Source organism: Nuphar pumila, chromosome 3 (genome assembly GCF_984573655.1).
Source record: "Nuphar pumila chromosome 3, dmNupPumi1.hap1.1, whole genome shotgun sequence".
Taxonomy (NCBI): domain Eukaryota; kingdom Viridiplantae; phylum Streptophyta; class Magnoliopsida; order Nymphaeales; family Nymphaeaceae; genus Nuphar; species Nuphar pumila.
Genome location: NC_143251.1, coordinates 18,304,048 through 18,325,291, shown reverse-complemented (window position 1 = coordinate 18,325,291; position 21,244 = coordinate 18,304,048). Strand labels below are relative to the sequence as shown.

Below are 21,244 nucleotides of genomic sequence, written 5' to 3'. Positions count from 1 at the left end.
TTAATAATGGTAAAAGAGACCAAAAGTATAATAATTGTTCTTCCTTAGTGGCCCTCTGAAAATGGTGGGTCTTTGGATGATGGTCATGAAAGACCGTGAGGATATTGAACATCATGTGCATGCTTTCCTTAAGAACCCCATGAATGATTCATGTTCCCAGCCACGATTGTAAGTAGCTTTCACCCCTTTGCTTTGGGTTAATGTTGTTTGACTTAGCTGCAGTTATTGGTATACCAAGAAAGTGGTGTCAAATGGTGATGATGCTCTTATTGTTCCGGCATTAGGTGATGATTCCTAAAGTTTTGATTGAGTGATGATTCCCGACATTGATTGAGAGATATGTGTAAAACCCAGTTAATAAAATATAATTTTGTAATAAAATATCATTGAAGACTACCTTGGACCGTTGTACATGTTTCTAGTATCCGCGGATTTTATAGAAGATAAAACTTAATATGTTTCATTAAGTAGAGACATGCATTCAAAAGCAATACTTGATAATTAAATTAAAAAGCTACTCATGCAAGTTACATTAGTTCATGCATCCCTAAATGTTTGTGTGGCATGTGGGTTTTTGTTGCTTGTAATTAAATTGTTTAAATTTTAAGATTATTCTAAGTATGAATTTTTTGTTAGAGCCCTCTTAAACTTGTCTTTGATTTGATTTGGACTATCTTCTTTACTATTGGATTTTGAAAGGGTCTTGTACGAGAATTTTGGTTCTTACTTCACTTTTAAAAACCTTTTTCAAGTACTAAAACTTAGATATGGCGGGATCGACTTGCCGAAGGGAGCGAGGGGTTATAATTTGGTAGACTGGATTCTAACCATTTTAGGAGTTATTATTTTTGGGTAACTTGTTTAACCTGAAATGGAGACTATTAAATTAAATTAATTTCAAATCTATGGTTTGAATAATTCTATGTTTGAATTGTATGTTGGTTGGTGGATATGAAATATGTGATTGTCCAGGATCTTTCGAATATCTTTTTGCAATATTTTAAAATGATTTTACTTGTTTAACAAAAATAATTTTTTGTATTTTTTTCTAAGGGTCAGTTTAGGGTCGTTACACAATGTTTACAAGTTAGTGAGTAGTAAAACAACAAAAATATCGATTTTCAGTCTCATAAAGAAATAAGGGATAGTTTAAACTATCTTTGACAAATTATATAAATTTTTTAATCTCGATTGTGATTTTTTCTCTTTCTATGAATCTTGCTAAATACTACATATGTGGTATATTCATGTTAGATTGGTTTGAGTATACATACAAACATAACAAAAGAATAAACAAATGAATATGCAAACTTAGCACTTATGTCACTTGCCATCAAGGTATCTTCATAAAATTCATACTCTTTCGACTTATTTTGACTTTTCTCTCCAACCTTTACAAGTATCTCAAACACTATAATTGCTTATTTGCTTGGAGCTGTGAATGGGTGTTTGAATAACTTTTTGCTACAATGTTTCTAGTATGGTTTATAACTATTCATCATGCACTACCTAAGATATACATATAAAACATAAAAAATCATTAATTGCATATATAGAAATTAAATACGCATTACACCAATAGAGTCAACAATAACCCTATCACACCAACATAAAACATTGAAAATTAAATAAAAGACAAGCAAACACATATAAATAATATATAATACAAACATAGTGCACCCTAAATAGTAAATCACATAAAAAATATTAAATAAAATATAAGACACACAAACAACTACACACATAAATACATGGGCCTAAATGATGTTTATTTCTACAAAAAAGAAAAAAGTTTTGAATGAAATTAAAACAATATATATATATATATATATATTATTTGTATGAAACTCACCTTTTAAACTAATAAGGGCCACAACTTTGTCGGAATGCAACAATGAAGTGTCGTTGTTGAATCACTAAAAAAGAGTGGCCGAAAATAGTTATAAAAAAAGTCACATATTTTTTGCGAAAGATAAAGCAAGTTGTGGACCATAAAAAACCCTAAAAAATACAAAAATAACCATATGGTGCAGATAATCACTTTTTATACCACAAAAAATCGTAAACATGAAAATCACATTCTATAAGTACCAGATATATGTGATTTTGCTAAGGTGTTTATGAATTTACTATCATAAGGAGGTTCATGAAAGTTAGTTTTGCATGCTTCTTGAAAACCAAAAAAAATATATGCAAACATACATTTAAGTGGGTAAAAAAAAGAAAATGGAGGTTCACATGATTTAATGTGAATTTGGTATAAAACATGTGATTTTACTAAGGTATTTGCAATTTTATGATTAATAGAGAAAACCACATAACATAATTTTTTGCACGCTTCAGAAGGTCTGCAATCTTTTAAGTGGGAGTTCGTGATACCTGACGAGCGGAGTGATATATCACATGAACTTCATGAGTTTTACACAAGCAAATGGTAAAAAGTCCTAACAAAGTTGGCTATTTGTTATTTTGATCATTGGGCAGATTTTACCAAATTGAGGGGTTTTTAAGAAAACACGTCAGTTTTATCATACAGTGCACTCATTTTCTGTTACTTAAATGATAGCCCTAATTATGTGTTGCATCATATTTTCTCAAAGTACAAACATATTCAATCACTTTAAGAAAAACGTTAATTAGCAACAAAAATTGGCGACAGATTATTTTTGTTGCAAAGTTGTGACAGATTAGCGAAATAAAAGTAGTCATCGCTAAAATTGAAATTTGCTGCAAAATTAGCGATACAAATATTTTGTCTCAAACTCCATCGTTAATTAGCGACAGAAAAGTTCAGTGTCAAATTTCGTAGCAACTTAGCGACAGATTAGCAACAAAATTTTTTTGTCACTACTTAGCGATGGATTTTGACACAGAACTTTTCCATCGCTATTTTTTTATATAAGCTCATCTAAGGCACAAAATTATCTCTCTCTGATTACCCCCAAATCAGGTTCTCAGTCAGAGAACCCTAACCCTCTGCCTTTGCCTCTGTCGGCCCCTTAGCCTACGTCGGCCCCTTAGCCTCCGTCGGCCCTCCTTGCATCCGACTACCTGTCGTCGGCAGCCCAGACTGAATCCACCCCGTCGTTGCTCTCTTCCCTGAGCCCCAATCCTCGCCTCATCGAAGATCACCCGATGCCAGAACCCCCATGCGCCATATGTCGCTGGTGACACCCTCCGCCTTCCGGCCCCCTCAGGTCTCTCTCTCTCTCTCTCTCTCTCTATATATATATATATATATATATATATATATATATCTTCCTCTTCGTCTCCTTTTGTTTTTCGAGCAACAGGCAGAGGCTGTCTATCTATTTTTTTTTCGGCCGAGAGGCAGGGGCTGCGCCCCAGCTTGTCTCTTTTTTCCGACCGGCAAGCAGGGGCACCCCTGCTAGTTTTTCTGACAAGTCGGCATGGGAGACACCCCCTACCGTCTGTGACAAAGAACGAGGCAGAGGCTTTGAGCACCTCCCTTGTTCCTTCCGGCCGGCAAGGGCTTTGCCCCCATTGCTTAGGTGTTTTCAGCATGCGGGAGCAAGGCCCTTGCCCCACGCGTTCCTTCTTTTTCGTTAGGGAGGGGTCGAGTTCCCTCCATGTCTTCTTTTTTTTGGGTTTTGAGGGAGGAGCTCAGCCCCCTCCCATTTCTCCTTCTTCGTAAGGGAGGGGCCAACACCCCCTCCCTGTTGCTTGGGTTACGAGGGAGGGGTTCGGCCTCGACTGTGCCTCCCCTCTAACCGCCGCCCTCGTCCCTCTTTGTCGTATATAAATGTGCATTGTAATATATAAATGTGCATTGCAGGTACGTAACTGAGTTAATTGTGTGATGCTTAGTGTTAAGCATCTTATGCGGCTAAAAATACAATGCAAAAAGAAAAAAAGAAAAAAATGCAAAGGCAAAAGCAATGCAAATCGGGTAAATACCCGTGGTGAGTAAGTGATGCAAGTGTACCACATGTTATTTACTTTCTTTGATGCAACACTTTCCTGTTCACACACTCACTTAGTTGTGGATATGTAAGACTGCTTTGTTGAAGTTCAGAGATCATGTTGAGCATGATTTGAGTGTATGAAAATAGAAGTTGCTCTTATTTTTGTAGTTTAGAGTCCATGCTAGTCATGGTACTAGTTAGCAGAATATTTGAGTGTATTTGTTGCAGGTACATGTTTGACATTATTGTTATATGAATGATTGAATGTATTGCAATGTTTGATAACTATATCTATGCTTGCATGAAGTTATTTTCGAATTAATTATGCCCTCCATGTGAAATTGTATTATGAAAACATGCTTAAATTGAATATGGCGTGTTTATTAATATGATTTCATATTTCTAAATATCTTTGTGATATATATATATATATATATATATATATATATATATATGTGTGTGTGTGTGTGTGTGTGTGTGTGTGTGTGTGTATCGTGTATAATGTATTTATGCTTGCATGAAGTTATTTCTGAATTAATTATGCCCTCTATGTGAAATTGTATTATGAAAATATACTTAAATTGAATGTAGCATGTTTATGAATGTGATTTCATCTTTTTAAATATCTTTGTGATATATATATCCAACAATGCAAGATAAATTTGATATTTTTTTTATCGACGCATTATTATGATTCTTTTTTAACTGGTGAAGATAATATTCGTAACATTATAGGATAAAATGACTGCAAAACGTGAATGGATGTACTGTAGGATAGTTGATAATGAGGTGTCGTATGAATATACGGATGATGTTGACCGTTTTATTTAATTTGCAACGATAAGTGTTAGTACAATGGATCTCATCGGTCGGATCAGGTGCCCCTGCACGATATGTAAAAATAATCGATTTGTAGAACCTTATGGCGTTAGACATCACCTATACAAGAAGGGTTTTGTGAGTAGTTATCAGAATTTGATGCTTCATGGTGAATAATTTTAAAACAATTTTGACATATGGGTATGATCAGTTACAAGAAGATAAGATTGTTGAAGAGGGTGATTACTATCAATCAGATGATATGTATGACTTCTCTTATGATCACGATGTCATACATGGTCTGCATGTCGCATCTCCATTGTCCGATGACACACGTATGGAAGAATGTGATCCAAATGATATACCAAGTATATGGGCATCCAATGAAAAAAAAAGATAAAGAAGAGGAGGAGGAAAAAGAAGAATATGAAAGTCAAATAAGTGATGATGAAGCATACTCGAGCTAGTAAAAAACATCTTGTAATACATACCATATCACTTTCTCATATGCTCTTATGTTTGTATTTCAGACACCATGCTAGTCATGATTGTAGTTAACATGATATTGAAGTGTGTTTGATGTATATACATGTTTGATATTGTTGTGATATGAATGATTTATATGTATTGCAATGTTTGATGCGATTGTATGCATGCTTGCATGAAGTTATTTTTGATTTGATTATGTATTCATGTTCATGGAATTACATATCATGTTACATTTCATGCATACTTATCATGTACATGCACAGTTATAAAACTGATTCATGTAGGATCTTTAAATCTTTACATTTCATGCATATGTTATATCCATGATAAGATCAAGAGTTATGTAACTGATCTAAATAACATTTTTATTTGCTAGAATATGGTTCATGGAGGTCATAGTGGTCGAACACCCATTGGTGGAGGATCAAGTGGAGGTCGTGATAGTCAGCCTCAACTTTCGTCTTCACATAATGCTTCAATAGGTATATCATTTAAATAATTGTATACTTGATTAGTTTAAATATGCATTATGTGGATTTCTAACTCATTTTTTCATAAATGATGTTTCGCGTGCATATGACCCACCTACACCAGTTATTCATACACATCACAGGACAATGTCAGATGTAGGATTTTCTTAGTCTGACACACAATGACTCATTCAAATAGTGTATATCGATAGTCGACCGTAAGTATTTCATTTTCACTTATCCAATACTTATCTTATAAATAGTGTATATCAATAGTTGATTGTTAATGTGTACCAATTCATGTGCAGCGCGATGTTCGAGTCAGAAGAAGTAATACAAAAAATTAGGCAGTCACTACTTTAGCATCTTCTAGGACCGATCACTCAATGGAAAGAGTACCGAAGAAGGTATTGGACAGTTTGTGGTTCTCATTCATGGTATATAATCATTTAACAGAGCTAATGTGCTTCATATTTAATTTTTTGTTATAGTCATATATACTAACTTTTTGAAATTATTTATAGACGATTGCAAAGAAGGAGCAAGATGTGAGGCATGTGTGATAGAAGGTGGCTGTTAGTCGATTTGCCGACATGCTGCACAATATGAAGACTGCAACAATAAAAGCATCTAGTGAGATAGATGATCAATTGCAGTGGAAGGACCATGACCTTACTATCATGTTAGATTATTGGGATGCAATGTGCGACAAGTGGGCGGGCCATGAATTTCAAAACCGCTCAGCAAAAGCTGCATAAAACCAAACGAAGATGCCTCATGCTCATCTACACATAGGTGGATCTAGAACTTTTGGGAGCCACCAGAAAAAATGGTAACTCATAAATATATATATTGTCAAATTTATAAGTATTGTTGCATACTTTTTAATTGATTTTTTTATAATTTAACCACGCAGAAAGCAGAAAAAGAAGGCATTGCGCCTTATAAGGATGTGTTTGTTGAAACACATAAACGTAAGAGCATGAGAGAGTTTGTATCAGAGAAGGCGAGAGCGACAACAATATATATTTATTGTATTAATAAACATTGTAATAGACAAGTTGCCATGAATATTATAATCCTTAATTATTAATCTATATTGTAATCATTACTTTGTAGGAGTCATACGAGCAACAGATAGTAGAGCGATATGGCGATGACTCCACTCAGCATCCACCTTTTGATTCTACAGCATGAGTGACTACAACCGGTGAACCCAAAAAGGGTCATGTATTCGGGTTTGGGCGTAATATGAACAACACACCAATCATTGCCTCATCCAGTCAAGTGTCTTAGAGTTCTTTCGCCAGCATCAACTCCCAACGTCTGATTGATCATGCTAATTCTTGGGATGGTGTCTGTCAGCTTGTTAAGGACACAATGCGTGACTTTTTACATGAAACCATTTCTGACATTGTCCGTAATGAGTTGTGCAACTTTTTTCGGGGCAGAAAAACTTCGTTTGCAGGTACCCGTTAGGTATGAAAGTTTCATGTCATTTATTTAATGTCGTTAGATTTCAAGCTAGTATATGCATGATTTCATCATTATGAAATTGTTTGACTGTCTTATAACACATATATGCATGATTCAATCACTATGAGAGTTTTTTTACAACCTTAGAACACATATAAGATGATTTCATCACTATGAAAGTTTTTTTACTGTCTTATAACACATATATGTGTGATTGTGATACATAATACATTTATTTGACAGTCTTATAAACCATATATGCATGCTTGAATCACTATGACATTTTTTTAACAACGTTAGAACACATATCAACATGATTGAATAACTATGATTTTTTTTTGTCAGCCTTAGAACACATATGAATTCTGTTAATGTCCTTCACTTTATTGCTAGTCTATGTGTCATTCATTCATGTTACTTTGATTGCCTTAGATTAGGTGCATTGCATATAATTTATTTCATTATATTTTGTTTATCAATACTAACCTTTCGGTTCTCTTGTAGGATGTTGAAGATAATCAACGTAGAGTTGCTGATGAAGGCATGAATGAATGGGGCAGATCGAGACAATGAAGAGGATGATGCTCCGAATCTTGGTGATAATTAGATTCATGTGTTGAATTTGTTGCACCTTCTTGTTGTTTCAAACGAAACTCTTTGTATATGTTCACTTGTAATAATTAGAACTTCACAAGGATTATAATGGATCGATAATTTTTTTTCCTTGTAACTTGTGTTAAATTTGTTTCACCTTTTTTGTATATTTATTTTTATGTGTACTATGTTTTTTATACACATGATATATAAATTGTATAACGGGAATTTTTTTCTAGATATTTATATTTCAAACAATTTTTTTTTATATATTTTTTTAATTTTTACGACGGATTACATATAATATCCGTCGCTAATTAGTATCAGCCTCCAATTTAGCGATGGATTAGGGACATATATTTATCTATCGCAAAGCTGAATCAGCCGATGTTTTGCGATGGATTGTAATCTGTTTAAATCCGTCGCTACAATAACGACGGAATCAGCGACAGATATGTATCTGTCACAAAACCAAATCTTTGCGGATTAGCGATGGCCTCTCCACGGATCATGGCATTCACTAATCCATCGCAAATTATTAACGAAAGTAGTGACAGATATGTTCCGTCACTAATTAGTGATTAAAAAATTGCGATGAAAGTTATCTGTCGTTAGTCTGTCATTAAACTGTTCATCGGCGGATTTACGACAGATTACGTCCATCGCTAATCAACAGATTTCTTGTAGTGAATGATCAACCAAAACTAATCACAAAATGGAGAATACTAAGGGGCCCTTTCGATGACAAGGGTTTGATTTGCCAAAAAACCCGCCTTATAAGGCTGTTTGGGTGACAAAAATTGGATTTCCAGGTACTTGGTTATCCAAAAGAAAAGAAAAAAGAGCTGGCCATTTTTTGGCCAGCCCTCGACTGAGAAATGGCATGGCCTCATTTTTTTTAAGAAAAAAAAATTGGTTGCCAACCATTTTCTGACAGAAGCAGATCAGGTCATGCTGAAAATGAGAGTTTTTGCTCATGCGGACATCATGGCCGTCTGTCTGCAGTTTGGATGAATGCCACGTGGTTTTGTTGACTTTTGAGCTTTTTAAAATGCAAATCGGATGACCACAATGTCAGTATGAGCAAAAAGGCTCATTTTCAGCATGACCTGATCTGCTTCCTTTTCTGACCGATTGTTGGTCAGAAAATGGCTGGCAGAGCTGAAAAAAAATCATTGGCCACCAACGGGGGCGAGCTTGTCTAGCATGTCACCTTGTGTTGGGACGTTGCAAGTTCAAACCCCAAATGATATTTATAACTGGTAGAGGTCAGAGTAAACCCAGCTTTCTCTGTCTCAAAAAAAAAAAACAATCGGTCATTTCCCAGCGGGTGATTGGCTGGATTACCATGGTTAAAAAACAAAGTTTTCAGCCATGCCTGCGCTAAAAATGTCCGGATCAGTACTGTGCCCGTCGGGTAGTACCAGTATGAATATTTTCTGGTGGGTGCCCGACATGAAATGGCCGGACTGCACTCAGATGGGAGAGAGGTTGGGTGGGGTTGTTGGGGGCTTGGGATAACCCCTCCCCCGATAAACTGGGTTTCCAACCCAGGAGGAAGTTTTTTTTTTTCACTTAGATTGGCTTTTGGCAAAAACCCAACCCAGCTGAGTAAAAAATTTTTGGTGTCAGCCAAACACCGAAACCCAGCTACTAACAGAGTTTTCACCAAAAACCAAAAACCTGGTTACAGGTTATTAGGTTCATCCAAACGGTGCCTAAGATCGCCCACAACCAGGTTGGTCCGGAGACCGGACCCACCCTTTGGAAGCCTCTGCACTAAACACCTCGACTGGCCCCACTGCATTCCAAACAAAACACGCAACCGCTGGTCGCCTCTACCATCCATACACAAGAAACGTCTCTCTCTCTCGAAATCCCAATTTCTTGCCGGGTTCGCGAAAATAACTAGGAATTCTGGAAATCCCGAATTCCCCTTAAATCTTCTCATCCTCTCTGTCGAACATTGGATGTTGCTTCCGCGACTATGAAGAGTGAAGCCCATTTCAGATCGTGAAATTTGTCGGGAACGACAAAAACTCCAAACGGTCGCAATCCCCTTCGCGGAGAAGATGAGCGGAAGCGAGCGGGAGATAACCGTCGAATCCTCCGGAGTCGGAGCAAAGCGTTCAAGGTTAACGTCTTTATCTCCAGATTCTGTTGCATGCTCGGTTTTCCCTTGTTTTTGGTTGTTGGGTGATCCAATTTTCTTTCGGAATCATTACAACGTGTTTCCGATGCCACAGAGTATTCATGGAATCAATTGCTTCTTTTTCCGGGTTTTGTTATGGGTTGTTAGTATTTGTTGGGGGAATGTGTGGAACACGGTCCATGCGTAGGAGAAGCGTTCCTCTTTTTGCTTTGAGTCATTTTGTTAGGTTTCGCTGAGAATTGCTGAGAGGGTTATTGCGAAGATCACAAATTTTGAGCGTACTTCTTCAAAAGAGTTTGTGATTCTGGAAATAGATGCACCATAAAATATTTGGGGAATAATTTTGGGGCATGGTTGTTAATAGTTTAAGGATGTCAGAGAGATGCACCAATTTTGAGTCCTAAGATATCAGACGGTGGAGGAGGATTGCCCAACATTATAAGCGCATTGAATACTACTATGAAAGATTTTAGAGGGAATATGAGAACCAAAGAAACTCAAATTGTGGCCTTTGAATCCGGCGTTTAGGTCGTGAGACTGGTTATCAGGGATGTGACTGGTCACCGCACTTCGGGGTACTGTGTTTACTTGGAATTCCTCATCTAATTCTTTGTTATTCACATAGTTATTTATACAGCTGGTTTTGGACGTTAACCCAATTGCTGGATTTTTCCATAACTATTCCACCCATTAAATGGCTTCCCCATAATCTAGTCCATGTTCACTCTTCTAATATTTTGTTTAATCTAAAACATAGCTTCTATATAGTGTAGTTTAGCTGATCCTTGATACTTGATAGTAAGGTGTATCTTTGCCTTTCAGATAAAGTAAATTGTGAGGTCCACATGCATGAAGCCCATGACCACATTCCTGGTCGCAGGCCAACACGCGATCCTAGTGAGTGTCAGCACACATGCAGTTTTTGCGATGGCAGTGTCAAATTTATCATAAGCCACTTAGCACAGAGCATTTAACTCTAACATTCAAGATATTTAACTAATCAGGATATCTAAATAATCAGATCCAATGTCATAAATGAGAAAAGAGTGGGCTTTAGGATTGTAACAATCAAGAGATCTAATTCCATACGGTTAAGTTTTTATTTTATTTTATTGATACACATTTGTGACTTTGGCTTCAGTTTAACATGCATAAAAGTTATATGCAAGGTTGTAAGTATCGTATCTTAACCTATATCGGTCGGACTCAAAATAAGATACCTATTGTATCGTAAAAAATGTAATTTAAAAAAAAAAAAAAATTCTAAAAAAATCAGAAAAAATAGCAAAAATTCTAAAAAAAATATAACGCATGAAACAATGATGAAATTCAGAAAATGCAACCATAAAATCGCGTTTCATTCATTACTCGAGTGCCCTATTGCCATGCCGGATCATTTGATGACATCTTCCCCCCAAAAAACTCAATAAACGAAAAATAGAGTTTTTTTTTACCTTAACCCACCTACTTGAGTAAAAAATTGGTGGAAATGGCGAAATGCACTCTTAAAATCTTGATGAAATCACAAAATCCCTCTCCCTTTTGCACGGTTGGCCCCCAAATCACTCTCACGGCTCTTAGGGTGTGTGGATATCGCTATAATGACTTATACACAAATGAGGGAATCGGCCCTCAAGAGGTCTTTAAAGCCCAAATAAATAAATAAATAAATTACAATTCAAGCCTTTTTAAAATGTGTTGAAGGTGTATTGTACGATTCACCATGTATCGTACGACACACTACGATACAGGTCCGTATCGTACAATACAGATACTTGTATCATATCATTTTTGTAAAAAGTAACGATACATATCATAGCGTATTGGACACTACACTTCGATACACATTCGTTATATGTGCCCAAACACAATTTAATGGGGCACTATCTTTTGCTCTTTAATGGCATGCAAAAATTGCATTCTTATTTTTCCATTCAGGAAAATGATCTTTTACTTTCATGGTTGGCAGGTATGACTTGTTAACTATAGTGCGGAAACACTCAAACTTGCTGGGTAAAACAGTAATTGATGAACATGATTCTTCGGATGCTGAAATGGATGAGCGCTTCTGGCATGAAATGCTGGATATGTACTTTATTCGTGGCAGAGAACCAAAAGGGTGTCATGACGATGACCTTGTCTTTTTTGTCAGGCTAATGGTTGTTCTTGTATCCCATCTTTTTCTGTGGAAGCTTTAAGAAGTTTTCTGCATTTTTTTTGTTGCTTTATTGGTGCATTGTTTCACTTTATCTAACTTTGATGCAGAACATGCATGGGTATGGTTTCAATGATAACATGGATGGAGTTTCTCCTTATTTTGTTCGTAGGTGGGCACCCGTGGTAAGCCAAAAGGGAATGCAACAGTGAAATACAATCTGAGAATATTCTTGGTTGTATATGATTAATTCTTAGTGCATGTATATTGAGTTTTCCATTTGCTTATATTGTGACTTTTATCTTTAGTTGGAAAAAGTTGTTGGAGACAATTTTGAAGAAGTTGATTGGAGGCGGACATTTTACTTGAATTTGATTGCACATACTAAATTCAGCATTACAGTTGCTATATGCAGGTTATCTTTTTGATCTTCAGTGTAGCAGCACATATCGATTAATATTCCCCTTTTATTATTTTTTTGCATAATTGAGCTTACAATTGAAGAATTTGTATTGACCACACCTTTGAATGCAATGTACTACCATCTGTAACATGGTAATTCAAACATTTATACATCAAACTCTGCATAGAGAGTTCATGCAATGACTATTAATTCTGAAAATGTTTCAGCTATTGAAAGAGTTTTAAGAAACCAAGGTTACATGTGTTTCATTATCACTATTATTATTCATGTAACTGAAATTGGCTAGCAGATTGTGCACATTATCCTTTATGTCATTGTCCATGCAAGTTCTATTTCTCTGTTCATTTCTTTCAAATGTTAAAATTAAACCCTGTGTTGTTCAAAGTGATCCCATTTCACCTCTTTCTGCCGCTCTCCAGAGCTGTTTGGGTGTCTCCCTTCTGGTTGGTTTGTGCTTAATGTCTTTGTAGGTTGCATCCAATCCATGATCATTCAGGTTGCACTCATGTGGTCAATGAATTTAGTGTCATGGATTTTTGGTTCAAGGAGAAGAGAAGACAGGTCCGCCTTACCCACTATATACTTTTTGAGTGTTGAGGACTTTTGGTTCCTTATAAAGAGAGATTTGGTGGTGCCTGGTAGTTTACAATATCTTAATTGTATAGTTATGAGGACTTCTAGTCCATATTGAGGAGAATAAAAGACAGCTGTGTTAGAGGATGGTATAGTCTTCTTTTTGGATTATTAAGGGTACTTATGTCAGTTTTATAGAGAGTGTAAATAGACTCTATAATTGAGTCCAAGCGCATTTTTGTCTCAGCCCTATTTTTGTAAAGATGTAAATAGCTACAGGTAGAATGAAAAGAACAGACTTCGTGCCCTGACTCTCTCTCGTGCTTCTCTCTCTCACTACTCAATCTACCTTTTTCTTCATTTCTATACTGTATTTCCTCTTCTTTTTGCTTTCTACAGGTACCAGCAGCTATGATGACGTGATACCAGTTTGAAAACATGGTATTGGAGCTGTAATTGGCCCTGGTATAAAGATTGTTCCAGCTGTAAGAGGTCCCAAACAGACGTCAGCTAAGAGTGGAACGCCTGGTTCACCAGAGAATCTGTTAGAATTGGGGTTTATAGCTGTGATAAGAGGTGACCTTGGAAGATTTGTAAAAAAATTTCTCAGTTTTTTGAGAATCCTGCTACCACCTATATTCAGATTTTCTGTGAGAATCATATGATAAGCCTGAAATAAGCTGTAGTTGGGGGATCTGATTGGCTGGAGGTGTAAGAGAGGTGATTGAAGTTAAGAAGCTGGGAAATATGAAGTTGGGTGCAATTTTAAACAAGGTACCAGAGGACGACAAGTGCATTTCAAGTCTTTAAGTGAGATGGTTGGCTAGTTAAGCCCTTGTTTTATGCTGTTGGTGTTTGAACAGGGGTCTAACATTACCAGAAGCTTTAAGCTGGGAAATATGCTGTTGGTTGGCTAGTTAAGCCCTTGTTTTATGCTGTTGGTGTTTGAACAGGGGTCTAACATTACCAGAAGCTTTAAGAGAAATAATTATTGATTAAATCTCAGATTATGGAATCAAGCGAAAATGAAGCCAAAGATAAGGGTCCTGTAGGGAACCTGAGTGAAGGGAGTTCTATGGTGAACTCTCATGGTATCATCAATGTTAAATTGATGTTAAAACTACATTGAATGGGCTCGTTCGATAGAGTTCGCTATTCTAGCAAGGGGTAAATAGGAATACATTTCTGGTGAGGCAAGTAGGCCTGATGAAAAGCGCGCTGAGTATAATGCTTGGTGAAAGGAAAATGCATTAGTCATTTTGTGGTTACTTGAGTCCGTGATTCCGAGCATTTCAAGAACATTTATTTACCTTTAAACCTCAAAGGAAGTATGGAATGCTATGGCAGAGGTCTACCCTAAGGGGGAGAATGTGGCAAAGGAATATGACATCTTAGATAAGATTATGAAGCGTTGACAAGAAAATAGGTCAATTAGTGACTATTGTGCTGTGCAAAGAGGGCTATGGGATGAGTGGTACCATTTTGATCAGATTGTTTGTGCAAGAGAAGTGAAAAGAATGAGAAGAAAAAAGTTTGATCTCCTAAGAGGAATAGCCCCTTAGTATGAAGCTATTAAGGTTAATTTTCTTGAAAGGGAAGTTTTTCTACCATTGGGAACATCATTCCTTGCCTCAGTCAAACATGATTCACTGCACCACCAAAGGTAATTGTGCGTTACCTACTTCCACATTGAAGGATTGGATTATTGACTCAAGAGCTTCATACCACATGGCAGGAAGAAGGGATACGGTTATTGATTACTGTCTTCTTCTCGAAGTCCCATTAAACTTACAGATGGTTCTACTACCCCTATGTTAGGAAAAGGAAGTGTCAACACTCTTTTGTTCACTCTTTCCTCAGTGCTTCATGCTATATCTTGTCCTGTTAACTTGCTTTCTGTTGGTTCTTTCACTAAAAGTCTAAATTGTTGTATAACTTTCTTCCTTCACTATTGTTTGTTTCAGGACCTGATGATGAGGAAGATCTTTAGTCGTGGTAGTGAAAGTAACAAACTCTACATTTTAGAAGGCCAAATGCCTTAGTGTCCATGAAAGAACCAAGCTTGTCTCCCATTTGGATGATGTAAAGTTGTGGCATGCTAGACTTGGACACCTACGTATGTCCAAATTAAAGAATGCTATCCTAGAAGTTACTAGAGTAGAAAGGAAGTTTGTTTTAGAGTGTGATGCATGTCAAAGAGTGAAACACCTTAGGGCTTTCTTCCTACAAAGTGAATCTAGAACTTGTAGACCTTTTGAGGTACTTTATTCTAATGTGTGGGGTCATCCTTGATTTTGTCTATAGAGGTTCATCGCTATTTTTCTTTCTTTTATGGATGATTGTACTAAAATGACCATTATATATTTAATGAAATCTAAAGATGAAGTATTCTCTATTTTTTCCATTGTATTGAGAATCAGTATCATGCTCCTATTAAGATTTTACGCTCAAACAATGGTGGAGAATTCACCTCCCATCGATTGAGGGAATATCTTGGAAAGTATGGTATCGAACCTTAGACAACTTGTCCCAATATACCTCAACAGAATGGGGTAGCAGAAAGGAAAAATAAGCACCTATGAGAAGTTTCACGCACTTTGCTATTAGGAAGAAATGTGTCTAAAAACTATTGGGGAGGTGCACTTCTAACTGCAGCTTATTTGATTAATAGAATGCCTAGTGATGTTCAAGAAGGAAAATCACCTATTGAAATGTTAGACCCTATAGGCAAAAGGTTTCATGTCATTCCTAGGATTTTCGAATGTACATGTTCTCTCCTCTAGAGACAAGTTAGATCCCAAAGCTCTTTGGTGTATATTCCTTAGGTATTCTTTAAACCAAAAAGATTGCAAATGCTACGATCCTCTCAATAGGAAGTGATATGTCTCAACGGATGTTACTTTTTTTTAGGACAAATCCTACTATCAAATTGAAGGGGAGACTCAAGGAGTAGAATAGAAATTGATATTTATCTCCCCTTGATTCCCTTAACCGGTGGTGAGAGTTCAAAAGGAATTATAGACAATAAGGAAGACCTAGAACTCAAAACTTATACAAGGGGAGAAAGAAATGTAGTGATTCTTGATCCACTCTTGGACTAGGTTCTAGTTCCTTTACTCAAGATGGTATTGTTGGAGATACTTCTACCAATCCCACTGAACTTGATCTACCAATTGCCTTAAAAAAAGACAAATGATCTTGCACATTTCATCCCATTAGCAACTTTGATCTATATTTCTACCTCTAAAGCATTCCAAGTCTTCGTAGCTAATTCAAAGTCAAATCCAATTCCTAAAAGTGTTAAGGAGGCTTTGAGACATCTAAAGCGGAAAGAGGCTATGTCACAAGAGATGGATGCATGTGGAAAAAACCAAACTTGAGAAATAATAGCTCTACCAAAGAGATGAAAGCCTGTGGAGTGGGTCTACACCCTTAAGTTTAAAGCAGATGGAACAACTAAAAGGTGCAAAGCTAGGTTGGTTGCTAAGGGATATAGTCACTTGTATGGAATTGATTACCGAAAGACCTTTGCCTCAGTTGCCAAGTTGACATCTATAAGGGTTCCCATAAGTTTAACTGCTCATAAAGGATGGACCTTACACCAATTAGATGTGAAGAATTCATTCTTACATAAAAGCTTAAGTTAGGGTATTTATGTCTTATTCTCTTGGTTTTGATTCATTTTAAAATGACAAATTGTGTAGATTAAAAAAAGCTATGTATGGATTAAAGCAATCTCCAATAGCATGGTTTGAAAGGTCCAGTGAAGCCGTCATTCAATTTGGTCATACTAGAAGCATTAGTGATCACACTCCTTGTGAAAGATAATGACAAGATTTCAATACTAATGGTATATGTGGATGACATTGTGATCACAGGTGATGATGAAGAAGGGATAGTAAGTCTGAAAGAATACTTGCAAACAGTTTTCAACATCAAGGACCTTGGTTCTCTTCATTACTTTTTGGGCATTGAGGTTCTAAGATCAAATAAAGGTAGAAATATTCTACTATCCCCCCAAAAATATGCACTTGATTTGCTGAAGAAAGATGGAATACTTGGATTCAAAGATGCAGGCATCCCTATGGAGATGAACCATAATTTGGGACAAAGAAAAGAAAATGAGATAGAAATCATTGGGAGGTAACAAAGATTAATGGGGAAGCTCATATATCTTACCATCACGAGGCTGGATATAGCTTATGCAGTAAGTGTGGTTAGTAGATCTATGCATACTCCTATCACCGACTATATGAATGTGGTATATCCAATTTTGAGGTACCTAAAACATAGCCCAGAAAAAGGACTCTTGTATACTAATTATTGGACATTTTGATGTCGAATTATATATTGATGCAGATTGGGTAGGAGCATTGGAAGATAGAAGATCCATTTCATTATACTGTGCACTAAGTGGGGGAAACTTAGTATCTTGGAAGAGCAAAAAACAGACAGAGGTGGCCAGATCTAGTGCAAAGGCTGAATACAGAGCCTTGGCACATGAAATATGTGAAGCAATGTGGTTGAAATCCTTAGCAACTGAATTGAAGCTAAAAGTTAAAATCCCTATTTCTATGTTTTGTGATAATAGAGCAGCCATACAAATTGCATCTGATCTGATTCATAGAGATGGATTTTCATTTCATTAGAGAAAAAATTGAAGCCAAACATTTTGAAGTTCACTATGTTCATTCACAATTCGGCTAGCTAACATACTCACCAAAGCAATAAATAACGCGAAACTTCAAGAACTTAATGGCAAGTTGGGGATGTTGGATATTTTCTCCCCAACTTGAGGGGGAGCATAAGAGAATGGTATAGTTTTCTTTTTGGGTTATTAAGGGGGTGTTTGGTGACTTTGGTCGCGCGTCCCTCACATCGCGCAGGACGCCACAGATGCACGGGACCTGACCCTCTCATTCGCCCCTCTCTCTCTCTCTCTCCCCATTTTCTTCTTTTTTCCCCTTCTTCGTTCCTCTCTCTCTCTCTCCCTATTTTCTTCTTTCTTCACATTCTTCGTTCCTCTCTCTCTTCTTCTCTAATTAAGGCTTTTTTTTCTTTGATTTTCATTGATTAGGTTTTTTTATGCTTTTCATTGATTAGGGTTTTTTTCTCTGATTTTTATTGATTAGGGTTTTTTCTTTGATTTTCATTGATTAGGTTTTTTTTCTTTGATTTTCGTTGATTAGGGTTTTTTCTTTGATTTTCATTGATTAGAGTTTTTTTTTCTTTGATTAGGGCTTTGAATCAAATATCTTTAATTAATGTTTTTGGTATTTAATTTTATTAGTGCTTTCCTTTGATTTGATTATGACTTTTTTCTTTGTTTTTAATTAGGGTTTTAAATCAAATATATTTAATTAAGGTTTTAAATATTTAATTTGATTAGGGCTTTTTCTCTTTAATTTTCTTTGAATAGGGTTTTGAATCAAATTTCTTTCATTAAGGTTTTTTATATTTAATTTTATGATTTATTTATGGTTTCTTTGATTTTTGTTTTTTTTTTTCTTGCAGTTTTGGGTTTTTTGGTTTATTTATGATTTATTTTCTTGCATTTCAGGGTTTTATGATTTATTTATGGTTTTTGCATTTGTATATAGAAAATTATGAACTCATTTATTTTTCAAATTACCCAAAATTTAAACATTTTTTTCATACTTGGATCTAGTTTGAGATCCATATTTGGGGCTAAAATCCATATTTTTTTGATAAACTTTCATAATTAGATCTAACATGACACTCATATATATAAAAAAATATCAATTCTTATGTTTATCAAATTACCTAAAATTTAACCATTTTTTAGCTTTTAGATCCAATTCAAGATCCATATTCGAAGCTAAAATCCATAATAAACATATTCAAACACTCATATAGTTGGGCGGATCAAGTCATATGATCCAAAATGAAGTTATCCAACCTATTATCCATATGTGTCCGAGTTGTGTGCACAACGTAAAAGTCAAACGTTGGACATAAATAACGCAACTTCTTGTCTAGTTGAATCAAACACTGAACAATATAATTGTTACAAAATGGACACAACATACGTTCTGTCTGTTACATTCTATAGTTCCGTCCAATTTTGGACATGCCATCAAACACACCCTAAGGGTACTTATGTTATATTTCTTGTAATAAATAGACTTTATAATTGAGTTCAAGGGTATTTTTGTCTCAGGCTCTCAAGCCTGATCTTGTAAAGATTTGTAAATAGCTACAAGTAGAATAAAAAGAATGGACATCATGCCCTAACCCTCTTTTGTTCTTTTCTCTCTCACTAGTCCAATCTACCTTTTTCTTTCTTCATTTCTATATTATATTTCCTCTTCTTTTTACTTTCTACAACATAGTTGGCAAACTTGGCGAGTCATCTCATGACTCGGTCGAGTTGTCCGGTATAGTTCTTAATTGAGTCAAGAAACCAGTGTGACTCGTTTAAGGACAAAACTCGGTTGAGTCTGAACTAACACTCACTCAAATAAGCCAAAACCTAGCCGACTTGGTCAATACTCGACTGACTTGGCCGAGAAAGTCGAGTCTTGGGTTATTAAAACAAAACCCATGAAAGTAAAAATTTTTTTTTTTTTGAAAACACTTGGAAACAAAAGCACATATACTTTTAAGGGGTAAAAGAGTAAATTGAAAACACAACTTTCAATGCTACTTTTGCATCCCTCGATTCATGGTAGTGTGTGCAAAGGCGGTAGGTCTATTTATAATAGAAATGGATGAGCCTTCTATTGTAATGAAATATGCGGAAAAGAAATGTATGTCCTACAATGGACATTCACACATAGAAATCAAAGAACAAGTCCAAAAGAGGACATACACAAAAGCCAATAATGGCTAGAAAGCATAAAATCTTATAAATGCACTAAAGGGCTTGAAGAAGCCACACTTACAAAGGGGGAGACCCAGGCAAGAGAGGAGTGAGAGAGGGTTAGAGAAGAGAGAGGGAAAGACACCATTGGGAGACCCAACAAGGTGTCGTTTGTGACCGTTGGGGGCCCAACGACTCCTTGTTGGGCCCCCCAATGAAGGTGCATTTAATGCACAAAAAGAAAAAAAGAAAAAATAAGAAAAAGGAAAAAAAGGAAAAGAAAAGAAAAAGTAAAAAGAGGAAAAAAGACTATACTGCCCCTATTGGGCGATATTACAGAAATACCCCTTATCGGGTATGAGTGAATATACTTATATATATATATATAAATATATTGATTACATGTATATTTTAACACCCCCCCTCAAGCTTTACGGGGATACAACCGAAAGCTTGTTCAGAAGAAACATGAAACGAGGAGCAGCAAGAGCTTTAGTGAAGAAATCCGCCAACTGGTACTCGGATGTGACGTAGGGCAGTGCTATGGTTCCTTTTAAGTATTCATCTCGAACATAGTGACAGTCCATCTCTATGTGTTTAGTCCGCTCATGGAAGGTGTGATTGCTTGCAATATAAATGGCGCTTTTGTTATCACAACACATCTTCGAAGGAGTAGAGATGATTACGCCCATATCATTGAGGAGACTTCTAAGCCATACAAGCTCCATGGTTGTAGTGACCATTGCACGATATTCTGCTTCTGTTGAGGATAATGACACCTTTTGCTGCTTCTTGCACCTCCAAGAGATCATAGAGTCACCTAAGAAAACACAGAAACCTGTAGTTGAGACTCTATCATTGGGGTTTCCTCCCCAATTAGCATCAGTATAAGCAATTAAATCAAGAGATGATGAAGAGGAAAGAAAAACTCCCTTAGTTATGGTGTTTTTAATGTATCTGACTATTCTTAAGACTGCACTCATGTGCACAGATGTAGGTGCATGTTGAAACTGACTGACTGAGTGAACTGCATGAGCTATGTCTGGCCGAGTGATGGATAAGTATGTCAGGGCCCCAACAAGTTGACGGTAGGGAGTAGGATTCTCGAGAAGTATTCCATCTTCCAACCTTAACTTTGCATTGATGACCTCAGGGGTGTCTGTCTTCTTATCATCGGAAATGCCAGATTTGAAACAAATGTCAGCAGCGAGTTTCATCTGGGAGAGAATATACCCTCGGGGAGAGTAGGCTACTTCAATACCTAAAAAATATCTTAAGAAACCAAGATCAGACATGTCAAAATTTTCTTTCAAAACTTTCTTAATATCATGGATTCCTTTTTC

At 36.2% G+C, this 21,244-nt stretch overlaps 1 protein-coding gene across 4 annotated transcripts in view; it reads left to right on the top strand.

Moving 5' to 3' along the window:
• Positions 1 to 9,623: 9,623 nt before the first annotated feature.
• Positions 9,624 to 21,244, top strand: part of LOC149842170 (uncharacterized) — a 161,861-nt gene continuing 150,240 nt past the window's right edge. For 2 of the 4 annotated variants that reach the window (XM_089998970.1, XM_089998967.1), the window contains exons 1-4: positions 9,624 to 9,908; positions 11,896 to 12,085; positions 12,192 to 12,266; positions 12,390 to 12,496. In XM_089998970.1, the coding sequence (XP_089855096.1) occupies positions 9,847 to 9,908; positions 11,896 to 12,085; positions 12,192 to 12,266; positions 12,390 to 12,496 (434 nt within the window). In that variant the 5' untranslated portion in view covers positions 9,624 to 9,846. Of the gene's footprint in view, positions 9,909 to 10,396; positions 10,502 to 11,895; positions 12,086 to 12,191; positions 12,267 to 12,389; positions 12,497 to 21,244 lie in introns of those variants that run through there. The other 2 variants (XM_089998968.1, XM_089998969.1) reach the window with 2 other exon arrangements.